General features: G+C 50.6%; 4 protein-coding genes across 4 annotated transcripts; 2 read left to right on the top strand and 2 right to left on the bottom strand.

Moving 5' to 3' along the window:
* Positions 1–209: 209 nt before the first annotated feature.
* PtrM4_046110 (uncharacterized protein) lies at positions 210–5,339 on the bottom strand (the record flags this gene model as incomplete). Its single annotated transcript, XM_066104628.1, has 1 exon — positions 210–5,339. One exon carries the CDS (start codon positions 5,337–5,339, stop codon positions 210–212), a length of 5,130 nt encoding a protein of 1,709 aa, XP_065959192.1.
* Positions 5,340–8,164: 2,825 nt separating this feature from the next.
* On the top strand, positions 8,165–12,051 carry PtrM4_046120 (uncharacterized protein; the record flags this gene model as incomplete). Its single annotated transcript, XM_066104629.1, has 2 exons — positions 8,165–11,362; positions 11,416–12,051. 2 exons carry the CDS (start codon positions 8,165–8,167, stop codon positions 12,049–12,051), a joined length of 3,834 nt encoding a protein of 1,277 aa, XP_065959193.1.
* A 165-nt stretch (positions 12,052–12,216) lies between these two features.
* Positions 12,217–14,514, bottom strand: PtrM4_046130 (uncharacterized protein; the record flags this gene model as incomplete). Its single annotated transcript, XM_066104630.1, has 1 exon — positions 12,217–14,514. One exon carries the CDS (start codon positions 14,512–14,514, stop codon positions 12,217–12,219), a length of 2,298 nt encoding a protein of 765 aa, XP_065959194.1.
* Positions 14,515–14,805: 291 nt separating this feature from the next.
* PtrM4_046140 (uncharacterized protein) lies at positions 14,806–15,162 on the top strand (the record flags this gene model as incomplete). The annotated part of the gene is made up of 1 exon (XM_066104631.1): positions 14,806–15,162. One exon carries the CDS (start codon positions 14,806–14,808, stop codon positions 15,160–15,162), a length of 357 nt encoding a protein of 118 aa, XP_065959195.1.
* Between the last annotated feature and the right edge of the window lie 216 nt (positions 15,163–15,378).

Genomic DNA, 15,378 nt, shown 5'->3' on the forward strand with positions numbered 1-15,378 from the left:
GTTCTTCTGGTGACTGGTATTGGTATTGATCTTCTACGAACATAGCTGCTACGAAGGTACACCTAAGCTCTGCGCAAGGTGGGCCGAAGTCGGGCCGAAGTGTCAAGCAGCCGACGTCTCTACCGATACTCACGATTCGACATTGGAAGTCTTTTCTTTCTGGATAGCTAGTAACTCTGCTTGTATCGGTAGTGACAGTGTGTGTAGCATCAAACATCAAAGCTTGTCGGCCTCTGCACCCATCCATCTACTCGGACTGTCAGCTTGTTGCCGTCAATAAAGCGTTCAAGAGCGCGGTTTGGCGATGCCTTCGTGAAGGCGTCAGCAGGATTATCGTCACCATTGATCCAGCGGATCTCAGTGATCTCGCGACGCTCATATGATTGACGCAGCGCCATGATGTCGATCATAAGACGCTTCTCCTTCGTTGTTCCAAGCTTAACGAGGCACTCGTACAAGGAGTACGAGTCTGTACAGACAACCAAGGGAACCTCAGGTATTCTAAGTCGTTCTGTGACTATTCTTAAGGTAGTGGCAATAGCGATGCCTATATCAAAGCCGTTGACCATGCCATAAATCTCAGAGGCTAGTACGCTCCTTGTGACGCGCTTACATTTTGTAGAGCTGTAGTGGATTATGTTGCCTTGGATTGTGAAGGTGTTAGCGTCAATAGACTCGTTGACGAGCATGAGGACAAAGCCGAGCTGTGAGCTGAGGTCCTTGTTGTTGGCAAAGGAGCCGTCTACGAAGACCATCAACTTAGCCTCCGTGAGATTGACAGTGATGTAACGGAGGCCACGATCGAGGTTCTCTATCTGCCATTTCAGGCGCTTGTTGAGTGCCTTGATGTCCTCATCTGATGGTTGCTGCGCCTGAGCGGCGACGGACAGATCGAATGACGCCTCTGGTTGGCATGTTGATGCGATGTACGCTCCGCGGGCGCGCTGCTCTGTGTACTGTTGCGCGCGGTCGGGTGCCCTAATGTCCACAAGTTTGATCTTTCCTCCTTGTCCTTTCTGCCTAAGGTTCAGAATTGGTTTGCTAGCGTCGATCGTGAGTGTACATCCATTAAAATCCAATTGAATTTCTGGTGTAAGGACAGACTTTGGTTTCGATCTAAACTCTGCCTTCTGGATCTTTTTCTCTTCAAGTAACGAGAACGCGGGTGTCCCAAGCATGAGAGTGTCATCTGTTTGCATGCCAACGATGCCGAAGATGCTGGTGTCGCTGTTTGTGATTAACAGGCATGGGTCGTACGTAGATGTTGCCATGTCCAGTTCCTTGCAATGGTGCCCATGATAGGTTGTCCACCAGTGGACTCCTGCCTCTGCGATTCCATACAGTGGCTTGATCACATGGAGTAGCGTGCCCCTCGGATATCGTGGTACCAGCTCAGTAGGAAGATGTGCGAGTATCGTCCTCTTCAGGGTTGTCTGCGCCTGGGGATACGCCTGCGTGATATCACGGAGCTCTATGTTCATTCCGCGTTGTACCATCTCGGGCGCCAGCGACATGATCAGGCGCTGGCTGCATCGCTGGATGGTTGGAGATTGCGTCAAGATAGCCTCTTTGCCGTGGTCCTGGTAGCCTTGGATAACCAGGCGGGATTTCTCATAGGGCTTGGTTGTCTTTCCCTTGACCTCACGTACCAGGCGTGACTTGAAGATCCGGATCTTGCTGTGTAGCCTCTCGTCGTATTGCTCAAACTTGAAGACTCCACGACCTACGAGGTCGCTGATCTCTTGGTCATCAGATGCTTCAAAGGGTGCGCCTGGTGTTGTGATAACTCCATCGTTACGTAGCTTGATAGCTAGCTCAAGATCGTCCTGCTCCTTCTTGGTGATGTACGCGTGCCCCTTCCGCTTGTTCTTTGATCCTGGAGGGCGGCCTCTCTTGCGTGGTTGCACTGCCGGTGGTACTGCTACCGGCTCATGCGGCTCATTCAGCGCGTGTGGCGCATCGGGGTCGCTCCAAAGATGGTCCGGTCTGTAGTATGGCTTGACGACAGTAGATCTGAATGTTGTTGGACCATTGACCATATCGACAGTAACGTTGTGGCCGTCTATACTGGCGATCTTGTACGGGCCATTCCAGCCATCACTCTCTCTCCATACTAAGACTTCACTCTGGAGTGGGAGCGCGAGCATGTCTGCAGTGGCTGGTCCATTGCGGGTGTTCAAGGCGTCTGCAACTTGGCGCTCTGCAGTAAGCTTGCGCAGGGCTTTCGTCGCCTTTTGAATAGCCTCGCTGCGCCTAACCATTGAAGGTGCCGGCGGCGACTCTGTAGTCATTCGTGGGTATGCTCCAAAGACTAGTAGAGTCGGGACTAGACCATCGGGTCCAGCGGTGTCATTGACAGCTTTCACGGCCATTTGAAGGATCGCTTCATCAGACATATCGTCTTGGAGCTCGTCATGGAGTATATCCCATGCTCGGCGAAGTGGTGCGTGGTATCTCTCAGTCTTGCCCACCGACCAGTGAGCCTCTGTAGGCACCTGCTTGCATGTAACTCCCATGATCTTTGCCTCAGCACGGAACTCTGCGCTTGCAAAGTTGGTGCCTGCATCATGTGTGATGATGTCTGGTGGTCCTTGATACGTGTCGATCCATAGCATCCGCAGTGCCTGCCATGTCTCCTTAGCTGAGATAGCGCTGAGGAATTTTGCGCCTTGGAAAGCAGTTGAAGAATCAACCACATGTAATACTGGCTTGCCGCTGAGATACATCACATCCACCAGGATCTCATAGTTGAAGTGGTGATCATCCTTCAGAGTGAATTTGAATCGGCGCGGCGCGGAGCTGTGGAGCTGGCAGTGGTGGCAGAATTTAGTGACCTCCTCTAGGGTTCTCTCTTCAAAGTCGTTATGGCCAGCGTCCTTTAAGAGTTTAACTAGTCGCGTGACAGCTGGGTGTCCAAACCGGCGATGGAGCCGTCTCAGCTCTGTCTCAGTGAGAAACACCGTTGCTCTCTCTCTCTTGTTGAGATGGAACCATGGGTGTCCCCATTTGCGTAGAACAGGGATGCGTATCTTGTCCTGAACAAGCTCATCTGTAGTGTTATTGAAGTAGACTTTTAAGCGGTCCATATCTGCAAGGCACAGCAAGAACGGTGTAGGCGCCTCGAGCACTTCGAAGTTGATCTTCCCAATCTCTGTAGAGACCTGCACTGTTCCAATAGACGCTGTAGCCTCGCCTTTTCCGAATTTGATAGATGCTTTCCCAGCTGTAGATGTGTCTATCTTAACTGTTGGATCTTCTCGTGTGAGTGCAAGATACTGCTCTTTGCCAACTGTAGATACGTTGGCAGCGCCTGTATCCGGGAGGATACCTTGGTACAGAGATCGTGTATAGCGGTCCTCGAGCAGAAACTGCGACGCTGGTGCTGACGGCGCGCCTCGACCGTATATGTCGTCGCCAGAAATGTGATGCAAGAACGCCTGGTCTGCAAGGCATTGCTCCTTGAAGAACTGCTGCTCAAAGTATTGTTGTTCGCCAGTGCCGTCGTCATTGTCGTCATCCTCGCAGTCTTCCTCCTCTTTCCAGCCTCTCTGGTTATACTGGCTGGTGTGCTCAATTCCTTCGTACTCTGCAAGGTGTACTGAGAAGTCCTTGGGTGGTGGCGCACCTGTAAAATACAGCATAGAGAAGAACTGCGCACGGGCAGTCTTGCGCTCTTCGTCTGTGTGGTTTGTGGACCAGCATCCTTCCTTCTGGCAGACAAAGCACTTCTTCTTCCAGCGTGGCTTGAATCCACGGCTACTGTCAAAGCTTTGTTCGCCTTTTTGAAATGCGCCTCTAGTTCCGCCTCGGGACCCACCTCGGTTTCTTCCATTGCTGTTGTACCGGCGGTCTAAGTAGTACTGGTTACCTTGGTCTACCTCTGTGAAGTTGACAGAGGTAGTCATAGCGAGTGAGTTTTCAATCGAAGATCGTAGATCTCCAAATAGGACCTCGCATTCTAGAGACGGCCTGTAGAGCGCCATTGCGAACTCTTTAACGCCTCGACATGCTGTGATTACTGTGGTCCGGAGCGCATATTCTCCCATATACTGCTGCCCAAGCGCCCTCTGGCATAACTGGAGTTTGTCTAGCATAATGTCAAGGACCTCATGGAGTGTCTTGTCAGGATTCTCCCTATGGACTTTAGCAAAGGATGTCGTCGTCCAGTCTGCATAGTAGTGACTGTGGTCGACGTCCGTGTCGAAGTGGTTCTTAAGCTTCGTGTATACAGTCAAGAATGTATCTGTCCGCTGATCAACGAAGTGGAGGTAGTAGTCTTGCGCACGGCCTTCCAGGATCCGTGGAAAGACTGCATGGAATTGGTCTGGCTGGATGTCTGCGTGATAGCAGATGCTGTAGAAGATCTTCAATTTGTCGTCTAGGAGGTCGTACGGCTTCCCTGTGTATTTCTTCTCACGATCCCACATCTTTGTAAAGACATTGATTGTCTTCGGATCTAGTTTCCCATTATTAAACTCGATTGGGGGAACTGCCTTGTATGGGTCTGTATCCCCTGAAGGTATAATTGGAGGGACGCTCGGTCCCTTTGGGCGTTGTGGGTATGCTGGCGTGTATTCGCGGAATCTGTCAAAGTTGTTGTACGTTAAGCGAGGTTGATGACTTTGCTGTCGCTGGTCCGCCTGGTGTCGCCCGTCTGCCTGTGGTGTCTGTTCAATTGTCTCTACAAGCGGATCTGCTAGTTGTTGGCTGACCTGGGTACGGGTGCGGGTCTCGTCTTGGACATCGGTTTGTTGATCCTCTGCGTCTTGGTCTCTTGCCCTTGCAGAGGTTTGGCTCTGCGCTCGACTCGCTGTCCCTACGTTTGTAGGTTGTACCGATCCCGTAGTGTGTCGTCCTAGTAGCCTCCGCTGTTGCAGCATATACGCCGCTGACCGCTCGTCGAAGGCAGTAGATTGGAACTGATCGTCCGGCCACTTCGGACAATCCTCCTTGTGCAGTAGCTTGGCCACAGCTTCGCTTGGCGGCATGTTAACACGGCCAGTGTACACGCCCTTAAAGCGGAGGATCCGCTTTAGTTCCTTAGTATACGTTGCATGCGCGCGCATAAACATAGCTTCAGTCCAGCCTTCAAAGTCCTGACAGAACTCACCAAAGAGCTCTGCGTCTGCTGTTGGCCGGTCTGTGTAGTCTGCGATCGCACGCGCAATGTACGTTGTTGCTGCAGTTCCGTCTACCTCGTCGTCTGGGGCTTCGATCTCATCGTCCCAGATCTTTGGATCAATGTGACGCCACTCTCTTGCCTTTAGGTTTGTGGTCCCTAGCAACTCCTCTCGTGTGAGTGTACAGCCTCCATTACTGCTTGCTGTTTCGCTCGCCATTTGTTGTTGACGCGTGCCGTGCTGGCTGCGTTCGCCAGGGATACGTCGGTTGTCGTAGATTGTTGACGTGTGCCTTGCTGGCTGCGTTCGCCAGGGACTCGTCGGTAGTCGTGGGTTGTACACGGGTCAATGGCGCGACCAAGTGGGGGTCGGTGCGTGTATGGACTGCGTCTGGGAACGCTCTGATACGGCTGGAACGGTCGGTCTCAAGCCGGATGAGACGCCTGATACAGCTAACAGTGAACTTAGCACAGATAACTCCGCCGCTGATATAGGCGATCTAGGGAACGCGCGGGGTTATAGGATCTGTCTCTTCTAACCTAACTGTCTGTGACTGCCATGCAATCACTGATCAGTGTTGGTAGGCCTTGTACGATCGTACGGGTGAATAACAACAACGAGGTTCTTCTGGTGACTGGTATTGGTATTGATCTTCTACGAACATAGCTGCTACGAAGGTACACCTAAGCTCTGCGCAAGGTGGGCCGAAGTCGGGCCGAAGTGTCAAGCAGCCGACGTCTCTACCGATACTCACGATTCGACAAGTAAGCTAATAACCGTAGTTATATACCTAGCTTTTCTTCTGCTTCTGTGTCCGAAGAGGCTTTATATACTATAGTAGGCGACTCTAGTTAATGCTATTAAAGTTATTGGCTATACGCGGGTTAAAGTCAGGCTCTAGCTCGCCTTTATCTACCGCTTTAGACGCCGCTGCAGCTACCTTAGAGGCTTCAACAGGCGCCATAATCGTATCTTTAGGTATAGAGTCGCGTAACTGTATCTCGAAATTAACGCCTTAGCTCGCGGCTAGTATAGCTTAACGCGGTGACGTTAGCGGAGTCTCGCGCTGTGTATCCTTGTTAATAACGAAAGGGTGAGATAGCTGCGAAGCTTTAATAGTTATAGGCTGTGATTTACTGCCTTTCTAGCGTTTTAAGCGACCAGCGGCGGCAATAGGAGCGGCAGTAGGGCGTTTATAAGGATGTCTAGGGTCTAGTATAATAGCAACGGGTAGCACTAGGAATAGAATATATAGAGAATTATTGAGAAGCTGGCACTATTAGTAGTAGTATGACTACCTAATAGAGCGCTCTCTAAGGCACAACGGTAGTGGTGGTACGACTCGTATTGTATTGACTAAGGAGCTATTCACACGTTCGTAGATCCGTGTTGCGTGCAGCTGCGTCCAAGCTCCCCGCTAGGACCCACCTGCACGTGTCACCAATCATGTGACTACTCCTCCGCTTGATACCACCAAGTCACTTACGGACTGTATTCTCAACAAGAATCGTGTTAATTATTATACTACGGGAACTAAGATCTATATCTCTACTAGCTAACGTTGTAGGCGCTATGCCCTATACGTACTAGCCTTTAAGTAAGATTATTATTATTATTGTTGAGAATACAGTCCGTAAGTGACTTGGTGGTATCAAGCGGAGGAGTAGTCACATGATTGGTGACACGTGCAGGTGGGTCCTAGCGGGGAGCTTGGACGCAGCTGCACGCAACACGGATCTACGAACGTGTGAATAGCTCCTTAGTCAATACAATACGAGTCGTACCACCACTACCGTTGTGCCTTAGAGAGCGCTCTATTAGGTAGTCATACTACTACTAATAGTGCCAGCTTCTCAATAATTATTATTATTATTATTCCATTAGAGTCCTTTTTCAGTCAGAGACTATGTAGGACTTTGGCCGAAGGCCGTTCTTGTCGGAACATGCGCGTACAGCCAGCCCGGCGAGTTTTTCCGGGCCGGAAGCTTGGACCACTAGTTAGACCAAGCTTCCCGCTTAGCTCGCAACCGTACATATGGAGATCTCTCCATCCAGCTCTTGCTCACTACTAATCAAATACTATACACTTTGTTCGTTGCAACGACTGCTAGTATTCGACACCTTTGCCGTGTCAACACTGATCAGTGGTTGATATGACCACAGATCGGCAAGACATCTGTGTACAGAGGGCCCATCAGCATTGCGTCTGTGTATGTGTTATGTTATGTGATCCATTAACGTCCTTTATCAGTCAGAGACTATGTAGGACGGTGGCAGATGCCATTCTAGCTATTTTTATCTCTCTTTTTTGACGTTCGTTGGTTGTGTTTTTGACTATTGTGGTTTAGGCATGTCCTAGCTATTACAGGGGAGGAGAGAAAGTAAAACCCTATTATAGCTGCCTGTTTTTTTCCTTCTCTTCAACCTATCTCTTTTTGCAACGCTTTCCTCGTGTTCCTAAGTCTGAAAAAACCTCAAAGGGGAAAAAGCCATGGGATCTTGAACGAGGCGTAGGGTTGTAACAAGCTTAGCGTAGTGTTGTAGTCGTAGCAGTACGTGGCTCGGGTGTACTGCGGCTATAAACTGTCGCTAAGTTTTTGCAGGGGTAGGTGAAAATTTGCGAGTTGGAGTAAGCCGTTCGATATTTTTTCGGTAAGGCCACAAGTGGCGGTGAGGAGAGAAGGATTCGAACCTTCGACCTCTACTACACTGCAAATTTGGAGTGCGGCAGAGGAATACCAGGCGCTTTACCACTGCGCCATCCCCCCATTGCGTCTGTGTAGCCTAGGTAAAGAAGCGACTCTTAGTACGACCTTGTATCGTATTAAGCAGTGCGAAGAACAGATCCGCCCACGAGCGTTCGTTTCGGCTGACGGAGTCTGAAAGAGATCCAGAACTAGGGATCTGCGTCAACTACGCACCAAAACCCGACAAAATCACCGGCGAGCAACCCCGCCACAGTCAACCCCGCGACGAGCGACCTACGGGCAATCTACAAGCGACCCACAGGCAACCCCGCGACTCACAAGCAACCCACCGGAATCATGCCTACAAGCATTACTACCCGGCAATGGTACCCAAAGGTGTACGCGGACGAGTACACCAATACCCAACTCGACATTGCAACCGATGCTATTATCCCTGGTCAGATAAGCACTATTGCTATCGACTGGATGATACAGGCCGAAGAGAACGGAGACTTTGACATCATGCTTATTCAAGACTTCCAAGAGACATTTGCAGGATGGTCTCTCAATCATTTCAATGCAATGGACATGCGAGTCCGTACAGCAGTCAAGAACATACTCCGCGACCGAGGTGTCTACATCGAGAAGAACAGCCGCAACACCATCGCACAACAGCTAGTCAATCTCCTTAGCCTTACACGCTCTCCCGACTGGCCCATTGACGAGCTCAACGTTATGCGACTCAACCCAGACTTCAAATGCCGACAGATAGCAGAAGAGGCACAACACGCTAGAACAACTCAACAAAGCAGCAACCCGCCAACTCAAAGCGCCAGTATAAACTATGCGCCATCTCCTGCTCAGGCAAACGTAACAGCCCTCACCAACCTCGCAAAGGTATACAGTGAGGAGGAGAAGTTCAGTGGCGACAAGTATGACGTCCTCGACAACAAGATAGTCATCTTTAAAGACCATTGCGAAAAGGTTGGCATTACGACACCAGCACAGTACAAACTTGCAGTCTCTACTATGCTTAGAGGCAAGGCCTCAGCATACTACTACAACTACATTGCTCCACTCAACCTAGACTACGACAGCATTATCAAGAAACTAGGGGAGTACTTTCACACGAGCGAGAACTACCAAATGTTCTTAAGTGAGTGGCGCACCATTATGCTGAAAGACGTCATCGCCAACAACCCCGACAAGACACTCACCCAGTGTCTCGACATAGTCATCGACAAGCTCCAGCTGCTGCACCAGGCAATGACTCAACAGAATGGACCAAGCGAGCTCGCTCTTACAAGCCAACTTATTGCTGCCTGTCAAGGCGTCGAAGCATGTAGCGCAGTCCTTATCCGCCCAGCTTCAACCTTTGAAGCCGTTGCCTCAGAACTCCGCAACGCTGTCGGCAACTGGACGCGCTGCCATCCGCGCTCACAGTTCAACTGCGAGGAGTCCGATCCGAGCGAAGACGCGTTCTACACAAACCGCCGATACAACCGCAACGATAGCGGACAACGCGACAAACCGCGCAACTATAGCGCACAAGGCCAAGGCGAAGGATCCCGCAACTACAACCGCGGAGGATCCCGCTTCCAACGCAGCTTACCCCGATCGCAGTACAACGATGATACACAGCGCCGCAATAACAGGAAGTGCTACGTCTGTAGCAAGCCAGGCTGCTGGTCAACTCGTCACTCTAGAGAAGAGCGAAAGGAAGCGCAACAACGTTTCCGGACGTACGTGCAGACCCGCAACGTCGATATAGACTACGAAGCTTTCCTTGCCCAGTTTGAGGGCATTGACCTTAATGACGACGACGATAACGGCGGCACGGACGAAGAACTCGACGCGTTCTTCAACAACGACCAGTTTGATACAAAGCACCAGTTTCTCACTGCTACCTGCGGTGCAGTTGATGGAGGAACAATGGTACGCAACCTCAACAACGCCGCCGCTCTACACGCGATCACGAAGATCGACCCATACGCCGGCAACGACATTGCCAAAGAGGCAAGCCACCTCTTCACACTCGATCACCGGTACGGGCGCGAGCAGTTCCAAGGCATCATGCCAGACACCGGCGCGGCCGGAGTGTCTACAGCAGGCAAGCAACAGGTTACAGCGTTACACCGCATCCAACCGTTATGGATTGACAAGTCAACTGCTGGCCGACACCGGATCCGATTTGGGGATAACCCGGAGTGTGTTTCTATCGGCGACGTCAACGTCCAGACACCCGTTGGAGTGATTAGGTTCGCTGTAATGCCTACTAACACACCGTTCTTACTCTGTCTTGATGACATGGACCGCCATGGCATCTACTTCAACAACGTCGACAATACGCTAGTTCATCAGTCCAAGGAGTACCCAATTGTCCGCAAGTGGGGGCATCCATGGCTTCTTCTCAACAAGCAGGAGACTGCCACCCACTATCTCACCGAAGGAGAACTCCAGCAACTCCACCGACGTTTTGGGCATCCAGCCGCCGCACGCCTCTACAAAGTCCTAGTAAAGGCAGGCCACGACGACATTGACAAGACGCTAATTGATGAGATTAACAAGTTCTGTCATCAGTGCCAGATAACTGCTAAAGCACCAGGCCGATTCCGCTTTACTCTACGCGATGACAACCTCGACTTCAACTCCCGCGTCATCGTCGACATTATGTACATTGACAGTAAACCAGTCCTCCACGCCGTTGACGAAGCAACTGCTTTTCAAGCCGCCCGCTTTCTTATAGACATAAAAGCAAGCACAACATGGGACACGCTGCGCGCTATGTGGATTGACATGTACGTTGGACCGCCCGACACTATCGCGACCGACGCTGGCACAAACTTTGCGAGCAAAGAGTTTGTTGATAATGCCAACGCGATGATGATAGAAGTCCACGAAGTACCAGTTGAGGCCCATCACTCGATTGGCAAAATTGAACGCTACCATGCTGCCATCCGACGAGCGTTCGAAGTCATCTCCGCCGACATCGGTGCATCTACGACGACGAAGGATGACATCCTCCAGATGGCTGTCAAGGCTGTCAACGACACCGCCGGACCTGAAGGACTTGTACCAACGCTGCTGGTATTCGGCACCTATCCACGTCTCTCCAAGACATCACCGCCATCTCCCTCAATCACCGCGCGCGCAACGGCAATACGCAAAGCGATGGCAGAAGTCCGGAAGATTAAGGCAAAGCGACAAGTCAATGAAGCTTTAGGTACCCGTAACGGGCCAAACAACATCGTCACGCAAGTACTAGAACTACCGCTGCAGAGCAACGTCAAGGTGTGGCGTGAAGGCCTCGGATGGACTGGCCCGCACACTCTCCTCGCCCTGAACGACGATCAGACTGCTGCTATCGTCGACGCTCATGGGAAACAAGCAAGTTTCCGCATCACCTCTGTCCAGCCGTATCATCAAGACAACACTACAAATCTCCCGCGACCTGACGAGGAACAGCACGGCGATGAGGAACAGCACAGCGAGCATCAGCGCGACAATGACGACTTTATTCCCCAGAAGAGCCACCGCAACGCCGAGGACGCGGCCGTCCCAAAGGCTCCAAGAACAAGCCGAAGACACACGCTGCTAACCTCGCACAGCGCGAGAAAGACGACATAGTGCTAGCCAGGACACTGCGCACTACCGGTAAGATCACGACACCTGGAGAACCTTTTGAGCTGTCAACCAAGACAGAGATTGACGCTCTCATTACCCGCGGCGTCTTCCGCTTTGAGCCATTCAATCTAGCCAAGCATGGCGGGATCCGGATCTTCAAGTCCCGCATTGTCAATGAAGTGAAAGGCAAGACCACCGATAAGCCGTACGAGAAATCTAGACTAGTTGTACAAGGCTACGCCGATGATGGCAAGAAGATTGTACTCACCCAGAGCCCCACGATACAACGCGCAAGCCAGAGGATCATTATTGCTCTTGCACCGGTATTGATCCAAATGGGCATGAAGTTATGGCTCCGAGACATCACGCAGGCGTACACGCAGTCCGACGACCGCCTCCAGCGCACTATCATTGCAGACCTGCCTGTACAACTCCGCAAAGTGTACCCACAAGGAACCATCATGGTCGTGGTGAAACCACTGTATGGCATCGCCGAAGCAGGTGCCTACTGGTGGTCAACATACTTCAAACACCACACGACGACACTCAACATGGAGACGTCTACGTACGACCCATGCCTCCTCATCTCCAAGGCCACCGACGCTGGAACAACCCAGTGATCGGAATGGTCTGGTCTGGTCTGGTCTGAGGGTACAGACCAGACCAGACCAGGTGCTTACATAAGGACCGGTCCGACCAGACCGGTCCGACCAACAAGACCGCCAAGAATGAGGCTGAAGCAAAGAAGGAAGCCGAGGAAATGTGTTTTACTACTGACTGTCAATCTAGTCGTCTTCGTTCTCACTATCCTCGATATCGCTGTTCCCCTCAGCTTGGGGCTTTCCATACCAGGCCCGGAGACACTCGCACGCTTCTATAATATCTGCCTTCAGCCTACCACGGCGATCGACGATAGTAAGCTTCGCGCTACTAAAAAGACGTTCGCATTCATCCGACATAGGCGAGATCGCAAACATGTCTAGAGCGAAGCGAGCGAGATCTCGTTGGGAGTCGTAGCGAGATAGCCAGTACGCAATAGCCTCATTGCAACCTGCCTCTTCGTTATGAAGCCGGTCAGTAGAGATGTATTGTTCATACAAATCAGTTGTAGAAACTGGAGCGTCTATTCGAATGCGCTTATGTTCCCGCTGGCGATCAAATGCTGGGTCAGGATCTCTCTCCTTCCTGGCTGGTGGTGGCAGCATCTCGACAGGGTACCTTCCCTTATACTCTGTCTCCCAGAGATGCTTCACCGCTAATTGTGCGTTTTCAAACCACCTCTTCTTCTCTTCGTCGCCATGAAGAACCCACTCTTGCCTGAACCATCCCCACTTGCGATATGGATCAAGGATTTGAGCCGCATAATATGCCGGTGGAAGGTCAGTATCTTCAGGGAATCGATTTTGCCAATTCAGCTGCTGATTGTTATAGTACTCAACGCACTTTAACCAAGCAGCATCAGCGCAGCCTTGAAGGTACTTCCATGTAAAGTTGTTATCGTCCTCAGTGTGGATGTCGTGGTAGTGATCCTTCGTCTCGCTTATCTCCCGGAGAAGGCAGTCCAAAGTTGAAAACCAGTCCGCAAGTGACGTCTTCTTACCTTCAGAAAGCAAAGTTGCAGCATAGAAGTCTTTGAGAGCGAGTTCAATCTTTTCAAGCTCAAACCAGTGCTGTCCATCAAGCTTAAAGTTCGCGATCCCTACGGAGCCCTTTCCAGGTACATGACGAGCCGAGAAGAGCTCTAAACGTTCTCGAACATTTAATGCACGTGTAATCGAATAAAACCATGAGTTCCAGCGGGTCGAGTTGTTCTGGATAAGCTCAAGCCCGTCGAATTGCGAAAGATCTCCGCCGATAATAATTGTAGCAAACTCCTCACGCCGTTGTGGAGTAAGCCTGATGTATCGCACCAGGTTGTGAAGACGACCCAAACATCCGAACTTCTTCCAGAGCTCTTCCACCTTCGTATAGTCGCCACGTTGATGATGCTTCTCCAGCTTCGCAAGATACTTCTCACAGTTTCGCCCCATAAGGAACGCCTGGCAACAGAGGTTGATGACATGGCCCAAGCAACGCAGCCGGCGATGACGACGTTGTTTTGACTTCATCCATGGGCAGAGATCCTTGAGTATAAACTCAACAGCGGTATCATTTGCCGAGGCATTATCCAGCATAAAGTATCCAATCTGATCTCCGCTAATGTCGTATTCTTCCAGCAATTCAAGGACCACCGATCCAAGATTCTCTCCAGTATGTTCGCCGTATATACGTCGCATACCTAAAGCGGTAACACGTCGCATGCCGGTAGTATCAATCCACATAGCGACGACGCCTAGGATAGCGTAAGGGTTTGGTGAAGTCCAGAGATCAAAGGAGATAGAGATCCTACTCCGTGAATGGTGTAGGTCCTCCCTAAGCTGTTGCTTCTTCGATATGAATGCATTCATTACCCAGCTTCGGATAGTCTTCGCAGCCTTCGGGAGGTGGTTGAGTAGTGCCGGATTTAAAAAGAGGAGTAGTTCACGAAAGTACTGGTTCTCTAATTGAAAGAAGGCGATATGGCAGTACACAATCCAACGAATTAGAAGCTCTTTAAACTTCTCTACTGACTCCTTCCAGAAAAAGATGCTGGAAGCAGCCCCATCCTTTTGCTGGTCGATTATAGACTTCCGTACAGAACCCTTTCGCTTGATGCCACTCTGGGGATCAATCTGGTGCTTCTGTTCCAGGTGATTCCGGATCCTAGAAGTGCCATTGATGACAAACAACTCTTGCTTGCTCTTCCCAACCCTGCACTCATGGCAGTAATACACCTCTTTCTTATCGCTATCTCGAATGTATTGGAGTCCGTACTTCCAGATGTGTGATGTACCTTGACGGAAATCCTTCCTTGCAATTATTGCACGTTTCACGTACGTGATACCGCCCTGCACGAACTCATCTGGAGATTCGTGATATTGAATAGGAGTGGGTGATAGTATAGGGGTGGGTGATGACGTGGGGATAGGAGATGGAGTAAGAGACGTTAAATCTAGTCTTATAATATTCGATGGGGACGGTGAGGTTGGTGTTGAAGGCTCCATAACAATAGTATATAAGTAGGTTGTTAAGGACTTGATTGTTCTATGTAAGTAGAAGACTTACCTTGATCTTAATGACTCATATTGTGCTAAATTTTCTGGCTAGATTAGTCTAAGATCTAGTCACGTGGACCTATTTATAGCCGGACCGGTCCGATCATCTAGACCGGTCCGACCACGGTCTCAAAAAATCGCCAGACCAGACCAAGTCTTGGCGGTCTAGACCAGACCAAGACCAAGTCAGACCAGACCATTCCGATCACTGGAACAACCACAGGTTTCGGCATTGTTGGCATGCAAACCGACGACACTCTTGGTCTCTCAGACAACGCATTCGCTGATAGAGAGGACAAGGAGCTCCGTTTCAAAGCTAAGGACAAAAAGTACCTCACAGACACTGACCCTATCGAGTTTAATGGCTGTATGGTACATCTTGGCAGTGGCAACGTCATTACTTTACGGCAGAAGAAGCAAGGTGAGAAACTTGAGAACGCTGTTGATGCAAAGTCCTACATACAACAACGAGCACGAGGAGCATATATCGCGACTATCTGTCAACCAGAGGCAAGCTTTGATCTCGCCGCTGCAGCGCAAGCGACTGAACCGACAAAAGAAGAAATATCCAGATTATTGAGAAGCTGGCACTATTAGTAGTAGTATGACTACCTAATAGAGCGCTCTCTAAGGCACAACGGTAGTGGTGGTACGACTCGTATTGTATTGACTAAGGAGCTATTCACACGTTCGTAGATCCGTGTTGCGTGCAGCTGCGTCCAAGCTCCCCGCTAGGACCCACCTGCACGTGTCACCAATCATGTGACTACTCCTCCGCTTGATACCACCAAGTCACTTACGGACTGTATTCTC

Source organism: Pyrenophora tritici-repentis, chromosome 10 (genome assembly GCF_003171515.1).
Source record: "Pyrenophora tritici-repentis strain M4 chromosome 10, whole genome shotgun sequence".
NCBI lineage: Eukaryota > Fungi > Ascomycota > Dothideomycetes > Pleosporales > Pleosporaceae > Pyrenophora > Pyrenophora tritici-repentis.